At 35.1% G+C, this 25,221-nt stretch overlaps 4 protein-coding genes across 4 annotated transcripts; all 4 read left to right on the top strand.

The window, feature by feature from the left end:
- The first annotated feature begins 120 nt into the window (after positions 1-120).
- Positions 121-2,785, top strand: LOC125576539 (receptor-like protein 51). Its single transcript, XM_048736835.1, has one exon. It carries the CDS (start codon positions 1,630-1,632, stop codon positions 2,434-2,436), a length of 807 nt encoding a protein of 268 aa, XP_048592792.1. The 5' UTR covers positions 121-1,629; the 3' UTR covers positions 2,437-2,785.
- An 11,326-nt stretch (positions 2,786-14,111) lies between these two features.
- On the top strand, positions 14,112-16,496 carry LOC106358342 (scarecrow-like protein 4). The gene has a single exon (XM_048736834.1). The coding sequence runs from the start codon at positions 14,418-14,420 to the stop codon at positions 16,206-16,208; it is 1,791 nt and encodes a 596-aa protein (XP_048592791.1). The 5' UTR covers positions 14,112-14,417; the 3' UTR covers positions 16,209-16,496.
- A 1,095-nt stretch (positions 16,497-17,591) lies between these two features.
- On the top strand, positions 17,592-18,445 carry LOC106356495. Its single transcript, XM_013796243.3, has 3 exons — positions 17,592-17,909; positions 18,011-18,138; positions 18,230-18,445. Exons 1-3 carry the CDS (start codon positions 17,746-17,748, stop codon positions 18,289-18,291), a joined length of 354 nt encoding a protein of 117 aa, XP_013651697.1. The 5' UTR covers positions 17,592-17,745; the 3' UTR covers positions 18,292-18,445.
- Positions 18,446-19,103: 658 nt separating this feature from the next.
- LOC106358343 (wall-associated receptor kinase-like 21) lies at positions 19,104-21,841 on the top strand. The gene is made up of 3 exons (XM_048736833.1): positions 19,104-19,891; positions 20,481-20,528; positions 20,619-21,841. Exons 1-3 carry the CDS (start codon positions 19,186-19,188, stop codon positions 21,716-21,718), a joined length of 1,854 nt encoding a protein of 617 aa, XP_048592790.1. The 5' UTR covers positions 19,104-19,185; the 3' UTR covers positions 21,719-21,841.
- The last annotated feature ends 3,380 nt before the right edge of the window (positions 21,842-25,221 follow it).

Below are 25,221 nucleotides of genomic sequence, written 5' to 3'. Positions count from 1 at the left end.
TTAAATCTTTAGTATTTTATATATCAACAATTTTAAAAAATTAGTTTTAATTTTTGATAACTATACAATTATTTATACAAATTTATTTATTATAAGTAACCAAAATAGATAGATAGAAAAATCTATCTAAGTCTAAGATTTTAGATATATACATATATATTCTTAAAATAATTTCAGAAAACAAATCTATTTTTATTTTAAGTTTAGTTAATTTATATTTAGTTAATTCAATTATATGTAGTTAAAACAAATACTAAAATATGATTCTTGGTATAGCATACAAATAATTCAATGAAAAAAATAATCTATGATTTTTCAAAAATTGATTACTAACCTTCTTTAGTTTTATCAGATTTGTCGAGAGCAGCTTCACCCCATCTATAGTGAAATTCTTAATTTTGTAGTTTGTATGTAATTATACTACAATATATTTTATTTTCTATTTTATTAGGTTATCAAAACGATATATGAGTTATGTATTTAAAAAATATTTTCATCGATTATATGGTTGTTGTGTTTTCAGGAATTTCCAATTTACGTTCCTTCAAGACTTTTGATCTTAAGTTTTGCAAGGCTTTTGAATTTTTTTAGAACAATACGACTTATCATTCGAAATTGGAAGATGCAATTATTATTATTTACTTACGAATTCTGTCAGCAATTTGTTATAAGAAGAATTCACCAGCTATACTCTTCAGCCATTTGATCCATATTTTAGTAATTCGAATGAGTTAAAATTTTATAATATCTGAGGAGACAAAAAATTGGGTGAAAGCCATTTGTATTATAATTTTTTGTGAGGGTGACATTAAGTTTGGTTATTAAAAATATATGAATTATTTTCAATTCCATTACAAAAGACATTACTCTGTACATATGTCAGGCTCAATATAAAAGAAAGATCATGTGGGTGGAGATTATTATATTTTTCTATATAATACTACGTACCTGCAGTTTTCAAAGGGGGTGTAGGAGGTGGGTTCTCCATTCCTTTCATATCTGGACCTTAGAAGAAAACCAATTGTCAGATAGAGAGCCATATTAAGATTTGTATTCTTTTGGCTTGTAAAAGAATTTCTTATACTTGCGTAGTCTTTTGGAGTAGTGCTTTGGTTAGAGCTTGGTAGATAGTTCCTATGGTGATTTCACTATTGATTTTGGTGATATGAAACAGAAAGCTAGGTTTTTCTGTAGTGTTTTTAGAAATAGTGTCTTTTCACTTTTTCTTATGACGAAACCTTGGAAATTTAATTCTCTCTGAGGAAGGTTGAAGAAGGATGTTAATGGTTAAGATATGAGAATATTTTTTTTTACGTTATTGGAAGAAAATAACATTTACTCTCTTGGGTTTGACTTGTTCTATAAGGCCTTAATTTATGCTATTCAATACTTCTGTTAATTCTTTTATTTTAGTTTTTTAAAATATTTGGAAATGAGATTATTCTTGTGGTTAATTGATAGATTCTGCTGCTTTTACGTGAAAATCTATATTATCAGTCTAGATTGTCTTCTTACCTTCTCTGCATGATCTCATGAGCAAGTTCTTTCGCACCATTGACTGGTATTATTCCATTTTCACAAAGACTATGTAAAACCCCATTTTCACAAAGACTGGTATTATTCCATTACATGTCTTCTACACCAAGACTTAGCCTTTACTTCTGTTACCGTTACTCCTCTTCTCAGCCACTATCTACGCCGCTCCTTTCCCTCTCCCCAACCCCATCTCCAACCATCTCCCCCGTCCCACGCACCTCCCCCACTCCCCCTCGCACATCCTCCACCTCCCCACTCGACCCAAAGCAGCTCAAAGCCTTCGAATCCCTCAACATCCCCACCCTCAAGAACCCCTGCGACCACCACCACCCCTCCTCCTCCAAAAAACCCCCCACCACCGTCGTAACCTGCGACACCGGCTCCCCATTCCGCCTCGTCACCTCCCTCTCCTTCACAAACTGCTCCTCCGATCTCTCCATCTCCTCCACAGCCCTCAAAGCCCTTTCCCCCTCCCTCACCTCCCTCTCTTTCCACAACTGCCCTTCCCTCTCCGCTCCCCCTCACCTCCCGGACTCGCTCCACTCCTTCTCCGCCGTCTCCTCCTTCCCCCGCCTCTCGGGACTCTCCCTCGCTCGCCTCGTCAACCTCACCGACATCACTGTCTCCTCCGTCCCTGTCTCCACCTCGGGGCTATTCGTCATCCTCGGGAACATGCACGACATCGTCTCCCTCACCATCTCCCACGCCAATCTCTCCGGGAACATCCCAAAATCCTTCCACTCGAATCTCACATTCATCGACTTATCGGATAATCTCATCAAAGGACCAATACCCACTTCGATTACTCTCCTCTCCAGCCTCAAAGCTTTAAACTTGTCGTCGAACTTGATCTCCGGCGAGATACCCGACAGCATCGGGAGTCGAAAATTGAATGTGTGAAAGTGAATCGATGAGAACTCAGCCGAGAAGGTTTCAAGCCGAGAAGACGAAGTGGGGAGGAGAAGAGACGGCGTGGATCCATAGTAGGGTTGGAAGCTCTTTTTGAATTGGGCTAATTGCTTTTTATTCGAACTGGGCTAATAACACTCTCTTGACCCACTGTCGTTGGACATTTTTCACTTAATATAGGTACATTAGAAACAAAAGCCCAAAATTTTAATTGAAATGTTCTGATTGGCTAAATTTAATAAGTGACGTGGACAGCTTTAGAAGGCTTTATTAGTTCCTTTTAGTATAGTATAGATTACTCCACTCGCTTTTAAATTAGAAGACAACAAGATCCACAGAGTTTTTCTTCAGTCACAGGATGTAGGTTCACAATAAGTAGTATTTTGTTATTTCATATTCTATCTTTAAAAAATAAAAAATAATAATAAGTATTTACGAAGTTATACTATACTTTTAAAATAAAAGGGTAAAAATAAATAAAAAATAATAGTAATTATAAAGAAAATTAAAAAAATATTTCTAATGCCATCATCAAAACACTAAACCCTAAATACTAAACCTTAAACCTTTAGGTAAATCATAGAGTTTAGGATTTATCTAAGGGTTTAGAATTTAGGATTGAGGGTTTAGTGTTTTTAAGATTTAGTGTTTTGTGTTTCTGATTTAAGATTTAAGATTTATCCAAGGATTTAGGGTTTTTAACCCAAAGGTTTAGGGTTTACCCAATGGTTTATGATTTAATATTTAGGGTTTAATCTTTTGAAATAAAACAAAAAAAATCAACTACTACAATTTTTTATTTATTTTTACCTTTTATTTTAAAAACACAATATAACTTGGTAAATACTTATTATTTTGTTTCTTTTTTAAAAAAATATTAAAATATCAAAATACTATTGGTTAGGGGGTGAACCCAAAACAAACTGCGCCTATAATTCTAATCCTAATCATATATTATTTAGCCTCTTATCCTTCATTACATATATTATTTAACTTTCCTAACCCTAAGTATAAAACAATATTTGCCTATTTTAAAATATTTTCTTACAGATTTTTATTTCATTTTAACTAATTTTATCGCTTAATTTATTATCTTTTCTAATAATTTGATATCTTTTGTTACAAAATTACAAAACATAATTTAATTGTTTTGAAATGTTTTATCATATCTTTTACATATGTTTTCTCACTCTTTTTAACTAATTCATTAATTATCTTTACTGCAATATTTCAACAGCATTTATTTATATTTTAATCATAATAATTCGACATGTTTTAATGAAATTGATCCATTTGTGACAAGAATTCAAAATAGTTAACAAAGAGTTTTTTTTACATAATCAGTTAGGTATAAACATTCAGATATCTATTAAGGTATGAATTGTTTCTTTCGGGTATCAGTTTTTTTGGGTTTTGAAATTAGGCTTCATTCGGGTATTAAATTTTTTTGGATGAGTTTCGAGTCGGGTCCTCCCAAGTCCGGATGGATTCGGGTTTAATATATATATAAACCTAAAAATATTCAAAACTATTGTATCTGAAACATGTTCGAATATTTTTCGGTTCAGGTATTTTAAATTCAAACTAAAAATAACCATATAACCAAAAGTAACATATTATTTGATTTGATTCGGATTTGATTATGATGTATAAGAACATAAAAAATTTTAAATACTTATATAATTAATTATATGATGACATATATAAAATATATAATACTAATTATGAAAATAAAATATTAATTTATAAAAATATAAAATTAACATCCGCACGGGCACGTGAATTAAATTCTAGTTGTTGTTTTAAACCACATGGTAGATCAAAATACATTTACATTAGAACATTTCTAGTGTAAATTTTCAATTTTTGTGTTATATATTACTATGTTCAGAAATACAGTAACTCCATATCGGAACTGAATTTACCTTAACATTACTTCATTTTAGAATAAAATTATAATAAAAAAATAAATCATTATTTGATTTATGAAATAAACTTTTTTTATTCCATTATAAAGTGTAAAATAGAGTATAGCTAAAATATGTGTAACTCCAAACTTCATTTTAAAGTGGAGTTAGAGATGCTATTAGTCTCATCATCGTGGCAATGGTCTTGTTATAATGCTTCTTTCTCCACTTATGGCAAATGCTAAAGAGGTGCTCTTCCACATATACAATTTGCAAATACGGTGGGTGAATAATGAATTATCATATATTCATATATACGATTTTGACACTAAAAACGTGACCCCATCTCTATGGATTTTTTTAAATATTGGATCAATCACCAGTTACATCTTCATATATTCTACAGATTATGTAAATTATATACTCTAATCAACCATAACTAAATCACTATATGTGTTTTATACACTTGCTTATATGATAACAAAGTATTATATGTAGCCGTATATTTGTTTGTTTGTTTGCATTTGCAGAGTCAGAATTCGTAAATTAGATGTTAGAACTAACCAATGATGTGACAAAAATCAGTAAGCTTCGCACATATTAAATCAACCAGTCCACTTCACTAACCACCTTTATCTATTAACCTATTCATTTCACATATACACATCAATTAATTACTCAATAACAGACTTTGCATTGCCTAGAACGCAACGTATGACAGAGAAATTTCAGTGATTAAACCGCCTAATCCTCTCATCCCTAACCTTTCCAATAAAGTAGTGTTGAATTTTTTTCACTCATACACCTTTCTTTTTCTTATCCTTATAAAAAAATCTGAAATTTGTTTTGACGGCTTTCGGATGGCAACAGAAAAATGTAATCCCAGATTAATTAAAAAGTTTATATGAGTTGGCAACTTATATTTATTTGTTTTATCTAAAAGTACGACTACCACAACAGTCTTATATTAAACATCTAGGAACCGATAAATTTTTACGATTTGTAGATACAGTTATTAAGAAACATAAAACCCTTCGAGCCAGAACAAGATACTGGTTATTTTAGGTAAAAAAATCTGAAAGAGAGATGTGTATTTGTAAAGATATCAAATTACAAAACATTAGCGAGTGAGTGGTAAGAAGTGGGGTCACCAAAGTGAGTGGTCTTTAATTTTTGACGTGGAGACAACGGTGCAGCCCAAAAGAGCTGAGAGGCTAACTTGCTTTCTCCACTTACTTTCTTCCAATAACTTTTTTCCCTTCTTCTTTTTCCTGTATTATAGCACTTTTCCCAACAAAAATATCACACTCAGAATACAAGAACTCAGTTTAAATCTTCATATCTTAAAACAAAAAAATAAAAAAGGTATTCTATCCGTTCCGGAACATAAGATATGTTTTAGATTTTTTACTTGTTCCATAAAAATAAATTTATATATGTTTAAGGTATTTTTTATACTTTTAAAAAACATTAAATGAAAATATTTGAATTGATTAAATTTTATTAGCGAAAAGTTATTGAAAAGTGTATAATAAAATAAAAAAAAAAATTAAATTATAAACATTTATTGAATTCTTAATAAGCGTAAACACTTTAGAAAATCTTACTTTCGAAAACAGACGAAGTATCAATCAACACAAACTCAAATAACTTGCAAGTAAGAAACTCAAATGTTTTCATTCAAAAAAAAATCAAATAAGTTAACAATGAATTAAAGTATACGGTTGCAAACTATTTAATTTCCTTAACATATATGATATTAAAACCATAAGTGTGGAACATCGTAGCTCAATGGTAAATACGGATTCTTTTTGCACCCAAGTTGTGAGTTTGAACTTTACTGGAAAGAACTAATATACAATCTTTTAATTTGTAAGCATGGTGCACTAGTCTACCCGTGAGATATTTGCCCCCATAAAATTAATTTGGATCTGTTTGGACCTGAGATCTATTTCTGAATTATAAAAAAAAAGTACATATATTAAAACCATAAGTTTATACTATAATTTGAATTTTTAACCAATAAAAACTACGTAAGACTTCGTATTGTATGAGTTTATATCTTTTATTTATCTTCACGTGAAAACTGAAAAGCAGTCTGATGATATTTTTCTTACATCTATACTATTAAAAAGGAATCACTCCTAAAAATCTACTTAAACAAGGTTGTTGGACCATTTCATTAGACTTAACTATTTATTTGGTCTTAACTTATATTTTTCTAATTATATAAATACTTTACAAAATTTAAATGAATTCATTTATTATTTTCTTATAATCTATTATATAACTGCTCTAACAATAAATCCATATAAATATATGATAGATTATTCAAATGTGATCATTACCACATATAATTTTATTAATAGTATAAATTTTTAATGGTTTAGTTATGTTTAATAGGTATATAATTTGTATTTTAAAATTTTAAGTACTCATTTGGTCCTTACTTTGGTTTCTATTTTTTCTATCTTCGATTATTTATGAAATTCAGTTTAATTTTGAGTTTTTTTTCCAGTTTGGTACGGTTCAGTGCACTCTGGTAAATGTACTTAAACCTATACATTATCTCTTATAAAAGAAGAATTTATTTAATTTCAAAAATAAATCCGCACTTTCTAAGCGCGGATCAAAATCTAGTTAACTGTTAAAAGAGTACATATATTTTTCTGACAAACAAAAAAAAACAAAAAGAGTACAAATATTTAAGCACTTGTGCTTTCCTAATTTTATTGTAATCTTTGTTTGGTCTTTCTAGCTTATTTTGGGTAATTTCAAAAGCTTCCTCGAGTGTTTCCCCTCCTCTCTGGTCCAACAACAGTTAACAGGCCCCACTACCGATCCCTTTCCGTGTCATATTTTAGAACTACCTGGGCTGCTGATGATCCATGGGCCCATCAGTCACCCTCAAAGCTTGTATATAGACCATTTATACTCGCACTCCTTCCAGGCGCGTAACGATGTACAGGATTTTAAATGAACAATGGACAATACAATAACGAGAGCATGAACCATCTACTTCAATTAGCTTTCTTTTAAGAAAACTAGATCGTTTTTCCGCGCTACGCGCGGATAATTACTTTTAAAAATTCATAACTAATTTCTTGTGTAAATATAAAATAATCCATATTTTCATATATATTTTTGTGATATAGTCTCGTTCTTGCATTTTTGTAATAAATTTTTAAATTAGTTTACTAAAATACCAAAACAGAGTTTAGAATACAAAAACAACACGAATTATTATATTTTGAGCTACATATAAAAGGTGTAGTTCTAATTCATGTATAGAACTTGACTCTTATTTTTATTTTGAATTCCTTGATAATTTTAAAGATTTAGTTAAGTTTTTGAGAATTATGTTTGAACCTAATTTTATGCTTATGTTCAATTTATATGTGTATGTAAATTTGGTTTTATAAATGACATTTTTTGAAAATTTTCTTCTTATTAACAAATTGTGTCATTTTATAATTTCAATATAATTTTAAAGGTTATACCTATTTAACTTAGTATTTATTGTAAAAAAAATGATTGATATCTTAAAAATACCTTAATATCTCAATGAATATTAGTTAAACAGGTGTAATTATTAGGGATAAACATGAATTCAATTATATTTTGATTTGTGTGAAAAATGTCAAAATGAAAATTTAGTAAGATAGAAACATAGTATTTAATTTTATTCTATTTTTAAAGTTTTTTTGTTTGACCAGTTTTCAACTGATTTTATTTTACAACACAACATTAGGTTCTTATGTTTTTAAACCAACCTATAGATTTTTATATTTGAAGAAAGTATTCATGACATATGCCATATTTTGTAAATACGTAGAGTTCATGCAATATTGGTAGTAGAAATTTTCAATTGATAAACATGAATAGAAGTAGATATATTTTGTGGTGTAGTAGGAAAAACTCCAACAAATGGACGACTAAAAAGTTATTTTCTCCCTCTTGCCATGAGAATCAGTCTTTGGGGCTAGTAATGTTAATAAGATGTTTAAGATGTTGTAGGTGAAATTTCACTTTTTCTGTTGTTATTTTTGCTGCTTTGTTTAATTTAAGCCTGAAAATATAAAATTTTCAATATGGAACATTATTGTACCAGACATGTGTGCATATATATAAACTGATCAAACTTGTGGTTCCTTGCTGCAATTGTTTTAAGTGAGTTTAAGCCGCAATAATTTATATAGATAGTGTCATGAAACTATTGAAATACTTTAGATTTGGTTTCAATGATCATTAAAGCTTATTAAACTTATTCAATTTGGTTTGATGAAATTAAACCCTATAATTTCACACAACTTAAGTAAAATAAGACTTTGTTAACACAATCATATATGGATCACAAGATTAACAAAAGTCTTAAGACTCCAAAAATATTAATAAAAAAATGTGTATGAATGAAAAACTAATATCAAAATCTCAATTAACCAAAAGCAAGGCCAAGACAAATCTCTTAATAAAAAACATTGAAAAAAGCTCAAGAAACCTCTGCATCTGTAAGTAAACTTTCTTCGCCTCAGTCTTAGATTTCTTGAGAAGACTGGAAGTTCTGAACTCAACATTGTTTCTAATAGAGCTCCACCAGAGAACGGTTAGAGGTATTGTGGCGAGGTGCCAAATAGAGTGAGCTTTCATACGGAGAGGGAAGTCATATATCTCTAAAACCATAGCTAAGCCACAACCACCCACAGTTTCCAATTAGAAGGATGTCTAGAAACAGCGGCCCATCTTGCCCATAGGAAAAGCTGAGCAACTCCCATGGCCACACACACAATCATGTTCCAACCTGTAAACATTGAACTCACAAAGAATACGGAGAACAAAAAATAGAATTGGTTTCAGAAAGGAGACAAAAATTTTCTGTATATCATAGTCAAGTTTGTATAAGTTAATGTACATTATGTGTGAGGTGACAAAAGCTAGTACTGGAGGGGATACCATGACTCTTGCAGCCTCCACCCGCACATCAAAGGTTCTTAAGATGGATACGATGAGTGAGAATCCGAGAATGGCTATTGCAGATGAGTAGTCCAACGTCTTTGTGATGTCAACATCCCTGAGAACCATAGAGACGGATCACCAGAAGACTGTGGATGATAAAAGAAATGTGTATATGATTACCGAGTGTGGAAAACTGCACTCCAGAACCAAGAGTTCATGCACAGGAAACCGTACAAACCGACGTATTGATAGTAACCCGTCTGGCTGTCTTATCGTTTTTGGGAGGCAACTTATAGTATAGTGTAATGAAGATGGAGAGCCACCCATGGAAATGCATCGCTAGGCTTAGCACAGAGAAAACAACAGAAGCAGGCTCATGACAATGACCATCGGCTCTTCTTATCATGGCTACCATGTCTGTTTCCTGAACAAATTCATTGATTATTGCAGTTCTCTAAACATAACATCTAAATGTTGTAGCTTCTCAATCTTACCAAGGTATTCTCCATTGAGCCAGACATGGAACGCGTGGCCAAGGCTAGCAACTCTAACAGTAGGCTTGTCTTCTTAATTCTTAAGGTCACTGTTATTTATCTTGAACCTGTAACATAGAAAATTAATCAGATAAAATTCTTATGTTTATTTTTGATGTTTTCTTTTAAAAATTCTGATCATAAAAAGAAATCCACTTGTACGCTTACTTTGTTGTGTATCATCCGTAGTCAGACTCGTCTTTGGAACACCTTGACATCAAACTCTATACCGAGTCCCAAACATCTTTCATGTTCCTGAGTTCATGGAAGTTTGATTACAAAAAAAAAAGAAATACATAAAAAAAACAATAGAGGAAGAATAGAGTGTTGTTCTCCTTCGAGTTGTCTCTTTAATTTGAAGTCTAGATCAACTCAATGCTAGCAATAGTCTAATATTCAATGCTAGTAGATCCATTAAACCCACATTGCGCAAAATGGATGTGTCGTGATGTGCCCTGCAAATGATAATATCTAAGTACTATAATATAACTAAAAACTAAAGTTTACTCTTTATAAAATGTTACAGGTTTATAAATCTAATTTCAAATCTTAATCTCAAAGCTTAAACTTAACTAAAAGCATTATTCCCCAAATCTCAAACCCCAATTATAAAGTTCAACACTTATACGACTTATAAAGAATTAAATCCATCCTTTTTTTTTATCCTAGATCATAAATTCAAAATTTATAGTTGAACCCTTAACCATAAACTTTAATCTTAAACCCTACACTCTATCTCTTAAACCCCAAACCTTATTCCCAAAACCCAAAACCATATTTTTCAGCGCAAATAAGAAATGATAGATTTAAGTACCCAATGCAAATAATTTTTTAAAAATAAATAAGAAAGTTGGATTGTTATTGACCAATGCAAGAAGAGGGCGAGGATAGCCAACGTCTAATCTTAGCCGCTGATGAAGGTTGATCTAACGAACAAAATGGTTTGTTTTTAATATTCAATATTTTATTCTATTGTTTTTTGTCTTCTCCTATCTCTCCAGATCTGTCGTTCTCTTATCTTTCATCTCTCTCTCCCCTCTTTCTCCAGATTTGTTAATCTCTTCATCTCATCTTTTTTCTCCAGTGGTCTAAGGCATGGTCTCCTCTCCTCTCCAGTGATGCAAGGCGGTATGGTAGTCCAGTCTCATCTCCCGTTTTCTCCTCGGTGGTGAGCAATCCAGTCTCCTCTCTCCTCCTCCATAGTCCAGTCTCCTCTCTGCTCCTCTGCATTTCAGTCTCTTCTCCGCTCCTCCGCAGTCCATGCTCCTCTCTGGTTTCCAGTGGCAGCTACATCTGATTCTTCTCGGCATTCCTGCATAAACATCTTCAATTTTCTTGTTGTCTTTAGATTTCACTTCTTAGTTTCAACTTTTTGTTTGTGTATAGGAAGTTTGACATCAACATATTGTTATGTTTAGGAATTTCATATTCTTCTTGTAGTACTATAATCTTTTTTTTTTTTTTTTGTAGTACTATAATCTTGTACAACTATTTCTGGTCTTATTTGTATTGTTAACATTATAATCAAAGCTTTATAAATTATTTTGTTATGACATTAACCAAAGCTTTTTTTTTTTTTTTTTTTTGGACAAATAACCAAAGCTTTGTCTGTTGCTATATTGGAATCCGAGATTTGATAATCAGACCCGTAGCTATATATTTGCTATAACTTTGCTAAGGATAGATTGTAGTTAAATACTGTGGCTATTAGATACGGAAAGTCTTTCGTTAAAAACGTTGCCAATGAGCAACGGACAATGTGGTGGCCATGCCGTCGCTATTAACTATGACCATTGTTCTCGTGAATCCGTTGCAAGCTAGCTATGAATTGGCAACGGCTCACATTTAGCGTGGACGCTGAGGCCACCGCTTCCATCCGTCGCCATCCGTAGTTTTTTATTTTCTCGCTAAGGATTGTCCCTCCTAGCTACATACAATTCTGTAGCTATATCACTGATTTCTTGTAGTGATACTTGAGTACACAAAAGGAGAATTAGTTACCAAGGAGCTGTTTCCTTGTCGTGAAAAATGAAAAAAAGGCTAGAAAAACAGCTTCATAACCAAATCCAGAATTTCTAACTTACCTTTGATTCTTTACCAAAATGTTATAGTTTTGAATCATGAGGGTCCAAGGCGGTAAGGTTTAAGATAATACCATTACCAGTTGATAGCTGCTGCTGTGCTGCGATGAAGCTTGTGCACCATGACGAACGGGATGGTGAAGTCAACAGGTGGAATCAAATTTACACCAACATGTTCTCATCTAATAGGAACATTATGTTCCCTTCTATACACATTACAGCGACACATACATAAGTTAGATCACATAGAGGAGGGATTGAACAAACCAGACGTAATGGAAATCCCATGTCGCCTCTTGTAACTTACTGTCGCCTGTTTTTACCTTGCTCATGCCTTCACAATGCCCTTTGCAGAGACATGTAATCATCAAGAACATAAGGCACTTGGTTTCCGTATAATAATGGTGAGTGAAACACTCTTTAAAGAATACATGTAGAACCTTTTTCCTTGATGGTCCCGGGAGTAAAGTTTTGCATCTCTGTCGCAAGACCTCAGATGAGAGATTTCCACTTCTAATGGTTTCAGTTATTCTGCTGCTTCATCTCCACTTTCAAAGCTAGCCCACATCTCCCAACCATCCGAGAACTTCTTAATCGCCTATCTCAACTTTTGAGTTCATGGTCTATTCAAAAACATGAAAAATGAATACATACCAAGTTAATTAGTTAAAAGAACACAGACAAATCAAATTCCCTCTAAATTAATATGGTTCAAGAGGCTGGGAGATATAAGATTTAGACAAACAAATAGAAACTTTATAATCTATTCAAAACATAAACATAAATCTATGACATGGTCGTGTGGGAAAGAACATCATGCCTACCTGCTTAATTATATGGTAGACATCAAAATCAGATCCAACAGAAAATGCAACAGTGAGTGACTGTGGAGATACAGTTTAATGATCACCATCTCTCTTGCCATGGACTCAATACGTCTAATTGAATCTGAAAATTTGGTTAGCGTGGAGAGGAGAATCAAAAAAGGGAGATATATAATTGTGGAGCTGATGGGAAGGGAACAGATTCATATCGTTTGGGATGATAAACACATGAAATTTATGAAACTTAGATATGGAGGCAAAGGAGAATCAGAAGTGTTGGAGCGGCTGTTTGCTCCACGCTTTGGAGGAAGACGAAGCGGAGAAGTTCGAGAGAATGAAAAATGATGTGGCAAAACATAAACTTTTGATTGGTTGATTATTTCAGCTGAGGTGGCATAGCTAAGAAGGCTTCATATTGCCCTTTTAGTATAGTATAGATAAATACCTTTGATTTATTTTTTCGTTGGGTCTCGTTTAATGTTATTAAATCTCTTTTTATTTACTTGCAGACATATAACTACTCAGATAGTAATTTTATTGATCTCTTTTTATGAAGCCATGAAACAAACAAGGCAGTCTATATATATGTATGGTTTTTTTATGAACAACATGTATGGGGTTTTTTATACCTTCTATTTTCATGGTTGATAACAAAGGACACCTTTTATTTTTCATTTTTTTTGTTACCGATGACATCAACATGCAGATAGGGGTGATTCACAGACAGTCACAAGCAGTTCTGATCAGATGAGGCACCGTTGGAGGTTGCTGCTGTTATGCAAGAGGATGTCGCTGGATCTTCTAGACCACGACTAGCTCTATTGTAGACTGGTTTTATGTTTTTTTGAATAAATCTTGGGAGTTAACTCCCATATTCCTACCAAAAAAAAAAGCAGTTCTGATCAGATACGCCTACTACATTGAAAAATCAACGGCCGAGATCTAAAACAGTCAAAGATCTACAGTACGATGACGTCACTGTAGACAGTGGTGGACCATGCGTCTTGGGTCCCCCGTAAAGAGCGGGATGAGACGGGTTCACACACACACAGAAAAATAGAACCCCATGGTCTCTTTTTTACTTTCAATCTTTTGAACTTTTTAATCCCAGTGAAGACATTAATATGAACATGTTATATCATTTGTTGTTCAATTATTTAGTTGTTTTAACTTTCTTGAATTATATGTTGTGTTTAAAACATAAACAACATACTGTAATCGCTGTCTGATATGTTTTGTGTATCTCTTTACTACAAAACTGATGTGGAAATAATCTTACAGTGACAGACAGAAGAAGGAAAGATGTACATATGTATGCATGAGTCGTCTGGTGTGTTTTGTTTATTACCGTTACAAATATCGTGTATTTATATAGTAAAATAAAATAAATGAAATAATATATAGTTTAAAATCAATAGAAAATGGGTCCCATAATTAAATCGGACGGTCAGATTTTAATCAACGTAGATCCACTTTCTAGGGCTGACCTTTCTTACCGCTCTCTCTAATACTACTAAAATCCAAAACTCTATTCAGCTTAAAATCTCGCCGTTTCACTTTCTCCCTCTCTCTCTCCGTCAGCTTCTTCTTCCTCTTTCACAGTGAGTGACACGAATCTGCAGGTGGTAGTCTTATTAGACAGCCTTTAAAACTCCGGTTAGATCCGGCCGTAGAATGGCTTACATGTGCACCGACAGTGGCAATCTAATGGCGATAGCTCAGCAAGTCATCAAACAAAAGCAGCAACAAGAGCAGCAGCCTCAAGATCATCAGATCTTTGGTATTAACCCTCTCTCCCTCAATCCCTGGCCCACTGCGAACACCCAGTCACTCGGGTTTGGTCTCTCCGGTTCGGGCTTTCCTGACCCGTTTCAAGTTAACGGCGGCGGAGATCCCGGAGATTCAGGGTTTCCGTTTCACAGCTTAGAGCATCACCATCCCACCGCCGCCGGTGGCGGCGGTGGTGGGTTTCGGCTTTCTGATTTCGACGGTGGAACTGGCGGCGAGTTTGAGTCCGACGAGTGGATGGAGACTTTAATTACCGGTGGAGACTCGGTGGCGGCGGCTGAAGGTCCTGATTGTGACACCTGGCAAAATAACAACGATTTCGTAATCTACGGTCCAGATCCCTTCGCGGCTTACCCGAGTTCTCAACCGTCGGATCTCAACCAAGTCGTAGCAACTTCCACTTCACTCCCGTCCACCTTGTGGCCTCCGTCGTCACCATTATCTGCTCCTCCGCTTCCATCTTTATCCCCGCCTCGTCAGAAAATCAAAGATCCAGAGACAAACGACTCAGAAGACGGCGGCTCCGGCTCGCATGACTTTGACCTAGAATCCCCCTTGCTGAGAGCTATCCACGACTGTTCACTGATCCTAGACTCTTCCGACTCTGTAGACCCTGCTAAGGCGGCGCTTGTTCGAATCAAAAAGTCAGTATCGGAGCATGGTGATCCGACGGAGCGAGTGGGGTATTACTTCACCGAAGCTCTCTGCAACAGACTATCTCCCGATTCCGTTTCAAACGATTCCTCCCAGGCGGCGGCGATTGTGGAGAATCTAATCCTTTCCTACAAAACCCTAAACGACGCGTGTCCCTATTTCAAATTCGCGCATTTGACGGCGAACCAAGCGATTCTAGAAGCGACGGAGCATTCCAGCAAGATCCACATCGTCGATTTCGGAATCGTTCAAGGGATCCAATGGCCAGCTCTTCTCCAAGCGCTCGCGACGCGTTCTTCGGGTAAACCCGCTCAAGTCCGGATCTCCGGTATACCAGCTCCGTCGTGTCTAGGTCAATCTCCCGAACCCTCGCTGATCGCCACCGGGAACCGCCTCCGTGATTTCGCGAAGGTTTTGGATCTGAATTTCGATTTCATCCCGGTTCTCACTCCGGTCCAGTTACTAAACGGGTCGAGTTTCCGGGTCGATCCGGATGAGGCGCTCGCCGTTAATTTCATGCTTCAGCTCTATAAATTGCTCGACGAGACTCCGGTTGTTTTCGACACGGCGCTGCGGCTCGCGAGGTCGTTGAACCCGATGGTCGTCACTCTGGGGGAGTACGATGTTAGCCTTAACCGGGTCGGTTTCGCTAACCGGGTGAAAAACGCGCTTCATTTCTACTCTGCGGTTTTCGAGTCCCTCGAACCGAGTTTGGGGCGAGATTCGGAGGAGAGACTGAGAGTGGAACGGGTGATGTTCGGTCGGACGATCTCGGGTTTGGTCGGACCGGAGATAACCGGAAATCAGAGATTACGGATGGAAGGGAAAGAGCAGTGGCGGGTGTTAATGGAGAATGCCGGTTTTGAGTCGGTTAAGCTGAGCAATTACGCTGTGAGCCAAGCGGAGATTTTGTTGTGGAACTACAATTACAGCAGTTTGTATTCGATTGTTGAATCTAAGCCAGGGTTCGTCTCCTTGGCCTGGAATGATTTGCCTCTCCTCACTGTTTCTTCCTGGCGATGATGAACCGAACCGAACCAACCCGGTATTTGTAGTGTTGTTTTTTTGGTTAAGACTGAAACAAGTATTCAAATGTTAATATACGCCTCCGTTTGATGATAGTGTTTTGGTTTTGTTTCAGTGTTGAATTATTTCGGGGTAGGTTTTGAATTTTCCCTTAAACTTAATGTGTTTTTATTTGTTTTTCTTTTAACATTGTTGGTTATATAAAGTAGGTTAAAAGCTGTTCTTAGTATTGTTGTGTACTCAACCACTTGTTTCCTCGTTAGATAATGTAAAATTTGTTTGCTTTTTCTGTTCGTTTGTTTGTGATGTAATTAAATACTTCCTAAGGTAGAAAAGAGATACAGTAGTAATTTATCTGTGTCTTGTTATTTTGCTTAAAAGTGATAGAACAAAGATTGTTATTCAGTTTTGAGATCCTAATATCAATAGTCAGAAGAAGTCTATTAACTACTCCCTCCGTTTTTTAATATAAGTCGTTTTAGAGAAAAAATTTTGTTCCAAATTATATGTCGTTTTCGGTTTTCTACGTAAAATTTATTAATAATTAATGTTGTATAACCAATGGTAATATATCTTCTATTTTTCTATTGGTTGAATTGTGGTTAGGTAAATAATTAATGATGTTTTTGTTTAGAAAATATAAGAAATTAATGGTTTTCTTAATCTACGTGCATAGCTGTAAAACGACTTATATTAAAAAACAGAGGGAGTATTAAGCTTTTTTTTTTTGTCAACGAACTTTTTTTTGGTCTAAACGGTCAAAGAATTTATTAAGCTAAATGTGAACACCTGCAAAGATATACAGTTAAAGTTTTTTTTGCCGGCTCTAAATCAAACTCAACTTCACCTATCTGTTTCTGTGATGATTTAACATGTATATTTTTTTTATTTTCTTTTTATGATTGTTAAAGATAATGTCGAAGTTTTCCATCCACTGCTCTCATTCTTGAGTCAATTCAGTGTCAGTCTCACTCACTGTACTGATTTTTTCTTTTTCCCGAGTGTGCAAATGATGACATCATATCCACGTCCTCCACTCCGTCTTCTTTAACGATCAAGTGCCCCCACATGTATGTCTTTGCGGACGTGTCACGGCCCAATTTACTTGCTGGCCCAAATAAGTAGAGAGGATTTGTTATAGAAACTTTTGTTGCTAGCCCAAATTGGTAAAAGAGGATTTGTCATAGAAATCTGGACCGTTCAATACGTGTCGTCTCTCCGACATGTACATAAGGAAGCCCTTTCTTTGTCCACCACCTGCCATCGAATTTCCACGTGGTTGAACTCAAGCCAAGACACCGTCGTAGGAGTCAGAGACGCTTAATTAAAGCATAATCCTGATAGAGATTAAGTTCAACTACACTTTTACTAACCATTTTATTTATTTGAAATCCACCACTTCATACATACATTTGTCGTCGGCATAGGAATCACCTAATATTAAATCGTTTTATAACTTTATCGTCTCCTCGTAAGGATAAAAACTAGTTCCTCTATAAATTCAAAGCTTCGAGAAACCTTACAAAGCTGAGAAATGATCAACGCGTTTAAGACGATACGACCACTGCCTTCAGGCACCGTCTCTTTCTTTTCATCACCGTCTAGAGTTAGCCGCAAAGTTGCAGTATTTAGTTTTACGACCACTTCTGATCAACGAAAGATGGATAAAAAACCTGAAAATTCGAAGGAGAAATACGGGTTTGTCTCGTTCACTATATATACATTTAAATAGTGTGTAGTCCGTTTGGAATATATTATAATGTTTCTTTTTGTTTTCCTTGTTTGATTAATTGGAGCAGTGACGTGATGTCGCATTCGTTTGGAGAAGGATACGCTACAAGGTCTGATGAAGAAGGTTTTGGAGGAACCTATGGAGGTAACCAATCTTTTCAAAAGCACAAAGATGAGGTTCATGAGAATCACCCTGGTAATCTAACAACTTTATAATAATATATAGTACACCTCTAAATCGACTGTGAGTGTTTACGATTATGTGTGTGTTTTCCTTGCTTTTGAAGATTACGACAAAACTCAGGGTAGCGAAGCAAAGGAGAAAGAGAGAGGTAGAAATCAGACATAATCATCACACCGGAAGGACGAATGAATTTTGTTTTGTTTAATATTAAGAATAAAAACAGAGACTTGTGCTCTGTAGACTGAATTTTTCTGTTGTGTTTATGGACGCGTTACCCTTGTCACTAATGTAATACTCGTTGAATGAAATCTTAATAGTCTTTGTTGGTCTGTTTAAATTTTCCCTCGAGTGTGTTTTGTTTATTAATATACCAAAAATATTTCCACCATTTTTATTTGTTAATGTGGACCGTCAAATGTCTAGAAAACGTCAGCGATGAATTTTAGCACCGTTTCAGACTTTCTGGGTCAGAGGTTACGTTACGTGACACTAATACCAATGGAACTTCGTTGTTGGCTCCATGTTAGCTCCTCACGATTTGATGTAACAAAATATGGCGCCACAGGGTTCTCCAGATGATTCATGCTCTTCTTATCGTGATGCCCAGGCCAAGTTACATTCGTTGCAAGGATGTAATGTAACTCATGCTATCTTCAATTTACCTGGCTTAATTATCTGATGGGTTTAGTTCAAATAGTTGTATTGCTTGTTACTGTTAGCCTCGAACGCACGTATTTGCTTATTTAACAACAGAAAAAGTTGGATTCGAATTGGTCTTGGTATATGGTCTTTTCCCGCGACTACGTATGTTTGTTGACTTTTAGAAAACGTAAGACCGTCAGAAACAATGATAAAGTAGAAACTGATCACGGTTTCGTTTTGATTTAACGGCTATGATGACAAGAATGCCCCTTATCCACTGTTTAACGAGTCAGCGGAACCGTAAATGTCAACTCAATCTAGTAGCCGGGAACGAAACGGTCAAACAAATCATTCCCATGGAGCAGCTTAACGTACAGCCTCTCCCATTGACAATCATTCGATCCATTATTGTCATCAATGGACCACACTCCGTATCTCATCTTCCTCTTCTTCACTCTAACCGTCGCTGCTCAAACCATATGCTCGGTTAACTGCCAACCCGGTTCTCTCCCTTATCCGTTCGGTTTCACCGACGGTTATCCTATCCGGTTCAATTGCTCAAAGAAAACCGACGAAGCTGCGATCGGAGAATTCGCTGTAGCGGAAGTGACGAACGCAAACATATACGTGAAGATCCCGCCGCTGTGCAAGCGCGACATCCGCAAAATCGAGCAGCTCTTCCGCCACAATTTCGCTCCGTCGTTATCACAGAACACAATCCTCGTCCAGGGGTGCAACGAGTCGTCGTCTGATTGTTCGATCGGTCGAAGTTTCGTCCAAGACCGGTTAAATCTCAGCAGTTGTATTTCTCAGGTGAGATGTCTCGACGCAGCTACGGAGATAAAGGCCGATGTGATGAGTGTCGTCAACGTTGTTAACCGGAGCGGTTGTAAGTATTGGTTCTCTTCGATCACGCCTCAGTCTAAATCGCGAGGTTCGGTTAACTTGTTGGGTCAACTCAGGCTCGATTGGTGGCTTAAGGAAGGCTGTAGTAGCACCACTTGCTCCGCGAACGCAAGTTGTACGACAGTCAATATCGGCGGTGGTGGTTTTGGTCATCGTTGCACCTGCGACGATGGATTTTACGGCAACGCCTTCAACGTGCACGGTGGTTGCCGACCAGGTCCGTGCCATTTATTTTACTTCGTTACCAAATTTTTTGACCGACATAAGGAAAGCTAATCAGATAGCGACACATAACTTCAAACTGACTTTAGCTTTGCCACATTAATAATGTTGGTATTATGATGAATTTACAAAAATATAAATTTAACAAAAAAACCTATTATTTTAGATTTATTTTAACAATATATTATTTTCAATTTTAAAAGAATAAAATTTAATTTTGTGATATTTTATACTAGTTAAATTTTGTAGGTTTGGATTTCATATTGTTATTAGATTATTTAATAAACTTTTATGTATCAAAATTATATATCGTAGAAAGTAAATGTTTTTGATATATAACTGCATAAAAACACCAAAATGTTAAAATCCAAAATGCAAATAAAATTATAGATAAGTTTTTTATTTAAAAGAAAACAAATAATATAATTTTCTAATGCTTATATACATAGTACTCCATCCGTTTCAAAAATATAGATATTTTAGAATAAAGTTTGAAATCAAGTTTCTTAATTAATTTATAGAATTTATATTGTAGTATGTGTATTATTCTGTTGCTAACTAGTGTCCGCTGATTTAATTTTCAGTTGGTAAACGCAAAGGACTACTACACAAACTCATTGTTCTTGGAATTGGTTAGTAAACTTCTATATATATAGCTCTTAGACTATAGTGGCGTTGATTAATAACTTGAATGTTTATGTTTTGACTTTGTTATACCACAGCTATTTTAGTTGGAGCTTCACTAATTGCCATATTGATATTTGCTTTTATCTACCGCCACAAGCGTTCTACATCTTCATCAAGATCATCCCTCGCGAATCGCTTGTTCTGTGAGCTGGCCGGGAACTCCAGCGTTCCCTTCTACACCTACAAAGAGCTCGAGAAAGCCACCGACAATTTTTCCGACAAAAACAAGCTTGGAACCGGAGCCTACGGAACAGTCTACGCTGGAGAATTCCCAAACAGCTCATGGGTCGCTATTAAACGTCTCAGACGGAAAGACACACCAAGCATCGACCAAGTCGTGAACGAGATCAAGCTTCTTTCCTCCGTTAGCCACCCTAACCTCGTTCGTCTCTTAGGCTGTTGCGTCGCCCAAGGCGAACCGATTCTAGTCTACGAGTTCATGCCGAACGGAACGCTTTCTCAGCATTTACAACACGAGAGAGGCCACGCACCGCTTTCTTGGCCGCTACGTCTCTCCATCGCTTCTCAAACCGCAAACGCGATCGCACATCTCCACTCTTCAGTAAACCCTCCTATCTACCACCGAGACATCAAATCCAGCAACATACTCCTCGACTACGAGTTTAACTCCAAGGTCTCTGATTTTGGACTTTCTAGGCTCGGCATGTCCACCGACTTCGACGTGTCTCACATCTCCACGGCTCCACAAGGTACTCCTGGATACTTAGACCCGCAGTACCACCAAGATTTTCAGCTCTCGGACAAGAGCGATGTCTACAGCTTTGGAGTTGTTCTCATTGAGATCATCTCAGGGTTTAAAGTCATAGACTTTACTCGTCCCTTCACTGAAGTGAACCTAGCCGCTCTTGCCATTGACAGGATCGGAAGAGGGCGTGTGGTAGATATCATTGATCCCTCCTTACAAACAGTGAACGATCCAAAAATGTTTTCCTCTGTTCAGAACTTGGCCGAACTGGCATTTCGCTGCTTGTCCTTTCACAGAAACATGAGGCCTACAATGATAGAAGTTGCTGAAGACATCCAACGGATTAAGCTTATGTACTTTGGCAAAGAGACGAGGAACTCCAAAAACCGATCTGACATCGATATAAAGAGATTATATCCGGGAGTTTGAATTTTCTTTTGTTGGTTCCTTGTGTATGAAGTACGAAAAAAAAACAACGCAGCTGGAAGATCCACTAGGCTTTGTATATTCATTTCATAAAATCTATACAAAATATATAGTTCCCTCTGTTAATGAAAGCGTTAAATCTATATACATTTTTGGGGGATGCTGTTTTTAGCCACGTGTAAGTTGTAACCTGAGAGCTCTTTTCAAAAACTAAGATTAAGCGCCATAAACATTCTTAGCAACCCATTGCCGCTTTTCCTATTATATGATTACAAAGTGTAATATAAGCCAAAATACATATGCAGTTTTGGATAAATTAAATAAATATTTATTTATGTCCTCGTTTTATTAATGCAAACTCTTGTGTACCTACTGTTTTCTGTTTTTTTTTATTCAGTGGAATTATATGATATGGAATTTTATTGTTCATTAATGTACATATAAGAGCAATGATTAGTAAACAACAAAATGATCTTCTATGAATCTACAAATTGATGAGCATGGAAGTATTTAATGCTACATTAAGAATACCATTCCCAATTTGTTTCGAGTTTTTTGAATGGCTTTACACAACATTCTCCGAAGACGAAATGTTAATAATTTTAGCATAACTCAAACAAAATCTAGCATTCTCCACATATAAGTCTCCTTCTAATAAGCCTCCTTCTATGGTCTACCTTTGTCGAGATTTTTTCAGGTGAGCTAGTTTCAATGCAAATCGCTCATTAGACCGTCAGACAAACGAAAATCACCAAAAACCTTTTAATCGCCACAAAAGCCATTCCCTGCCTCCTCATATATTGATCTGTTTTAAACTTCTTACAGTTCAACGAAATTTCTCTTAATTGGGCCTTGCGAGTTTTACAATGAACTTAATTACCTTCAGTGTAGTAGTAATATTTTAATTAGGGTAGAAATCGTATTTGATCACTGCAAGATACGCGAGCACATTACTCCATTTAATACTCAGACAGCTCATTGCTTCCATTTGTCAGCCTAATCGAAGCCGACCATCTTGAAGACTTTGATTTTTATATTACTTATCGGGGTTTTGAGTTCAAACTAATTTCTATATAGGTCGTTTATAAATTAAACAGAGTAAATATTAAAAAAAAAACTACGAGGATAACAAAAGTATATTTGATTATTCGTTGCTTTGTAAAATTAAAAATACAACGTAACCCCGCACGTACGCTTCCGTAGTACCCTGTGAACAGCTTTCGATGCATGTATCAGTAATTACATTAGCATTATCTAAACATTTTTTTGTTAAAGAGAGAACCTTTACAGCATTATATAAACACAAAATACATTATCATGAATTAATCATATAGAGCCAACTTTAAAATTCTTTTAAAATAGTGGATATATTGTCGATGTATATGGTTTCAAAACACATATATTGACATTTCAAACGTAATATATAACACCAAATAAAAGTTTGGCATCCTCGAAACCAAGAAAACTAGAATATCTTTGGCATATAGATATATGAGTATATTTATAATTTTAAACATCCATGCAACAATATATTTATATATGTTATGTTGTTATATATTAATAGTGTTTAGATAATAATCCTCTGGATATTTAGATGCAAGGTCAGCAAAGAACGTTTACTATGGAATAGAACGTTTCTTTCAAGACGCGTTGAAGATTGTAATGAAGGAACGTGAGGCTTGTGTTTGTGTCCAATAGGCAATAGCCCATATGAGGTGGTAAATTCCTAGGGGTGACAATATATGAATGGTACTAAGTGAGGCACCCAAGGTATTAATATCCATCATTTAGAAGTTTAGAGTGATCTAACCTCGCGATTAGATGGTATTGAGATTAGTAACACACACAACATATATATTATACATGTTAATTCTATATATTTTCTAAGACAACACAGAAACACAAAACTATAAATTAAGTAGGTAATATTTTCTGCTCAAGTTAGATTGTTTTGTTTCTTTTTCTTGTTCTTGTAGAATGACTAGAATCTAAAGGTGAGACCAGGTCGTATACAAACAATAAAGAGAAAGCTCTTGTATTGGATTATTTTCGAAAATAACAGAGAATTATCATGCGGACGAGAGCAGTGAGTTTCAGCAAAATGAAACGTGGCACAAACCCACTTGCCACTCATCACCTGAGAAAAGCGCTCTTCGAACCAGGTGATTGACAACTGGTGTCCTTTGACTGCACGTTACAGTTTGTTTATTATAGTTATTGTTAAAGAGTTGTAGAGTATACATTAATACTTTCTATATTTTGTCATTTTCCATACCGGCTGATTACAAATACTTTCTATATTTCTATAGTCAAAGCTTTTAAACTAGAAGTTCAGAAATTTCAAAATAAAATGCATAAGGCCGTCCCTAAAACTAATAGATGAAAACGATAAGAGAAAATGATGCATGCAAACATTGATAGCTAGTAGGTTAGAGTAAATTAAGATAACAGAAGTATAAGCAGGACCGGCTCAACACTGATAGGGGCTCTAGGGCAAAAGAAATTTTTTTACTCTCTCAAATATATATAGAGATAATGTTTAAAATATTTTTAAAATTTAATCAGTAATATTTTGTATATTTTGTAATGAAAATAAAACTATATACATATCAAATAATTTTGGGCCCTTTTCAATTTTATTTATTATATTTATAATTTTTTTATATATAAAAATATAGATTTATAAAAAATTAGGCCCTTTATTTATCATTACATAGAGGGACACATGCTCGGACCCGGGGCGGTCGCACCGCTTGTCCCCCATTGTAAGCCGGCCCTGAGTATAAGTTACACAAAACGTTTCGTAAATATTATTCCTCAAAGAATGATAAGAACTAATCTAGGGGAGCAATATATATAAACTTCATCTAACATGCCCACGTGATCTTAGCCCTAGCAGTTTTACAATTTATTTTAAAAATGGGAGAAGGCAATGACTTAAATCTTGTTTAAAATGTGATCTCAAACTAACTAAACGAAACGAAGGTACAATGATTAAACCTTACATTCACGTCAGTAAGAAAATTCATTCACGTTGGTCTCTCTATAATACTTACTATAATTTAGATTTAGCAAAAGAAACTTAGTAGTATAATTTAGTTGTATATATTGGATGTTTCTCTAATAGTACACTACTTGGTGAGTGTAACAGAACGAGCACGTGGAGGTCAGGGAACGGGTCGGCATCGCCAGCTAATAAACCCATTTTTTACTATTGAGTCAAACCACAGTCAATGTTCGAGAGATTATGGCTCATATTTTTTCTATTTTGAAAACCTTGAAAAGATTATAGTGCAAAGAAATAAAAGTGAAATAAATTGTTTCATATAAATATATGGATATATTTTTACAAATAAAATAAACTAGAAAATATCATTAAACTTAACAATATAAATAACATTTTAGTGCAGGACTGGATTTCTTTAGAATATCAGATTCATATATTTACAAATATTCTCACAATATAAGATTTTATGAAAATGTTGAAAACTATAACTCCTCATTTA

The sequence above is a fragment of the Brassica napus genome, chromosome A7, assembly GCF_020379485.1.
Source record: "Brassica napus cultivar Da-Ae chromosome A7, Da-Ae, whole genome shotgun sequence".
NCBI classification, from domain to species: Eukaryota; Viridiplantae; Streptophyta; class Magnoliopsida; order Brassicales; family Brassicaceae; genus Brassica; species Brassica napus.
Note: the sequence above shows the minus strand (reverse complement) of the source record. Positions and strands in the feature narration are given on the sequence as shown.

Coding starts and splice junctions, on each gene's coding strand:
- LOC125576539 (XM_048736835.1), top strand. CDS start 1,630: ATGTCTTCTACACCAAGACTTAGCCTTTACTTCTGTTACCGTTACTCC.
- LOC106358342 (XM_048736834.1), top strand. CDS start 14,418: ATGGCTTACATGTGCACCGACAGTGGCAATCTAATGGCGATAGCTCAG.
- LOC106356495 (XM_013796243.3), top strand. CDS start 17,746: ATGATCAACGCGTTTAAGACGATACGACCACTGCCTTCAGGCACCGTC. Junction 17,910..18,010: donor AATTCGAAGGAGAAATACGG/GTTTGTCTCGTT, acceptor TAATTGGAGCAG/TGACGTGATGTCGCATTCGT. Junction 18,139..18,229: donor GGTTCATGAGAATCACCCTG/GTAATCTAACAA, acceptor TTGCTTTTGAAG/ATTACGACAAAACTCAGGGT.
- LOC106358343 (XM_048736833.1), top strand. CDS start 19,186: ATGGACCACACTCCGTATCTCATCTTCCTCTTCTTCACTCTAACCGTC. Junction 19,892..20,480: donor GCACGGTGGTTGCCGACCAG/GTCCGTGCCATT, acceptor TTTAATTTTCAG/TTGGTAAACGCAAAGGACTA. Junction 20,529..20,618: donor ACTCATTGTTCTTGGAATTG/GTTAGTAAACTT, acceptor GTTATACCACAG/CTATTTTAGTTGGAGCTTCA.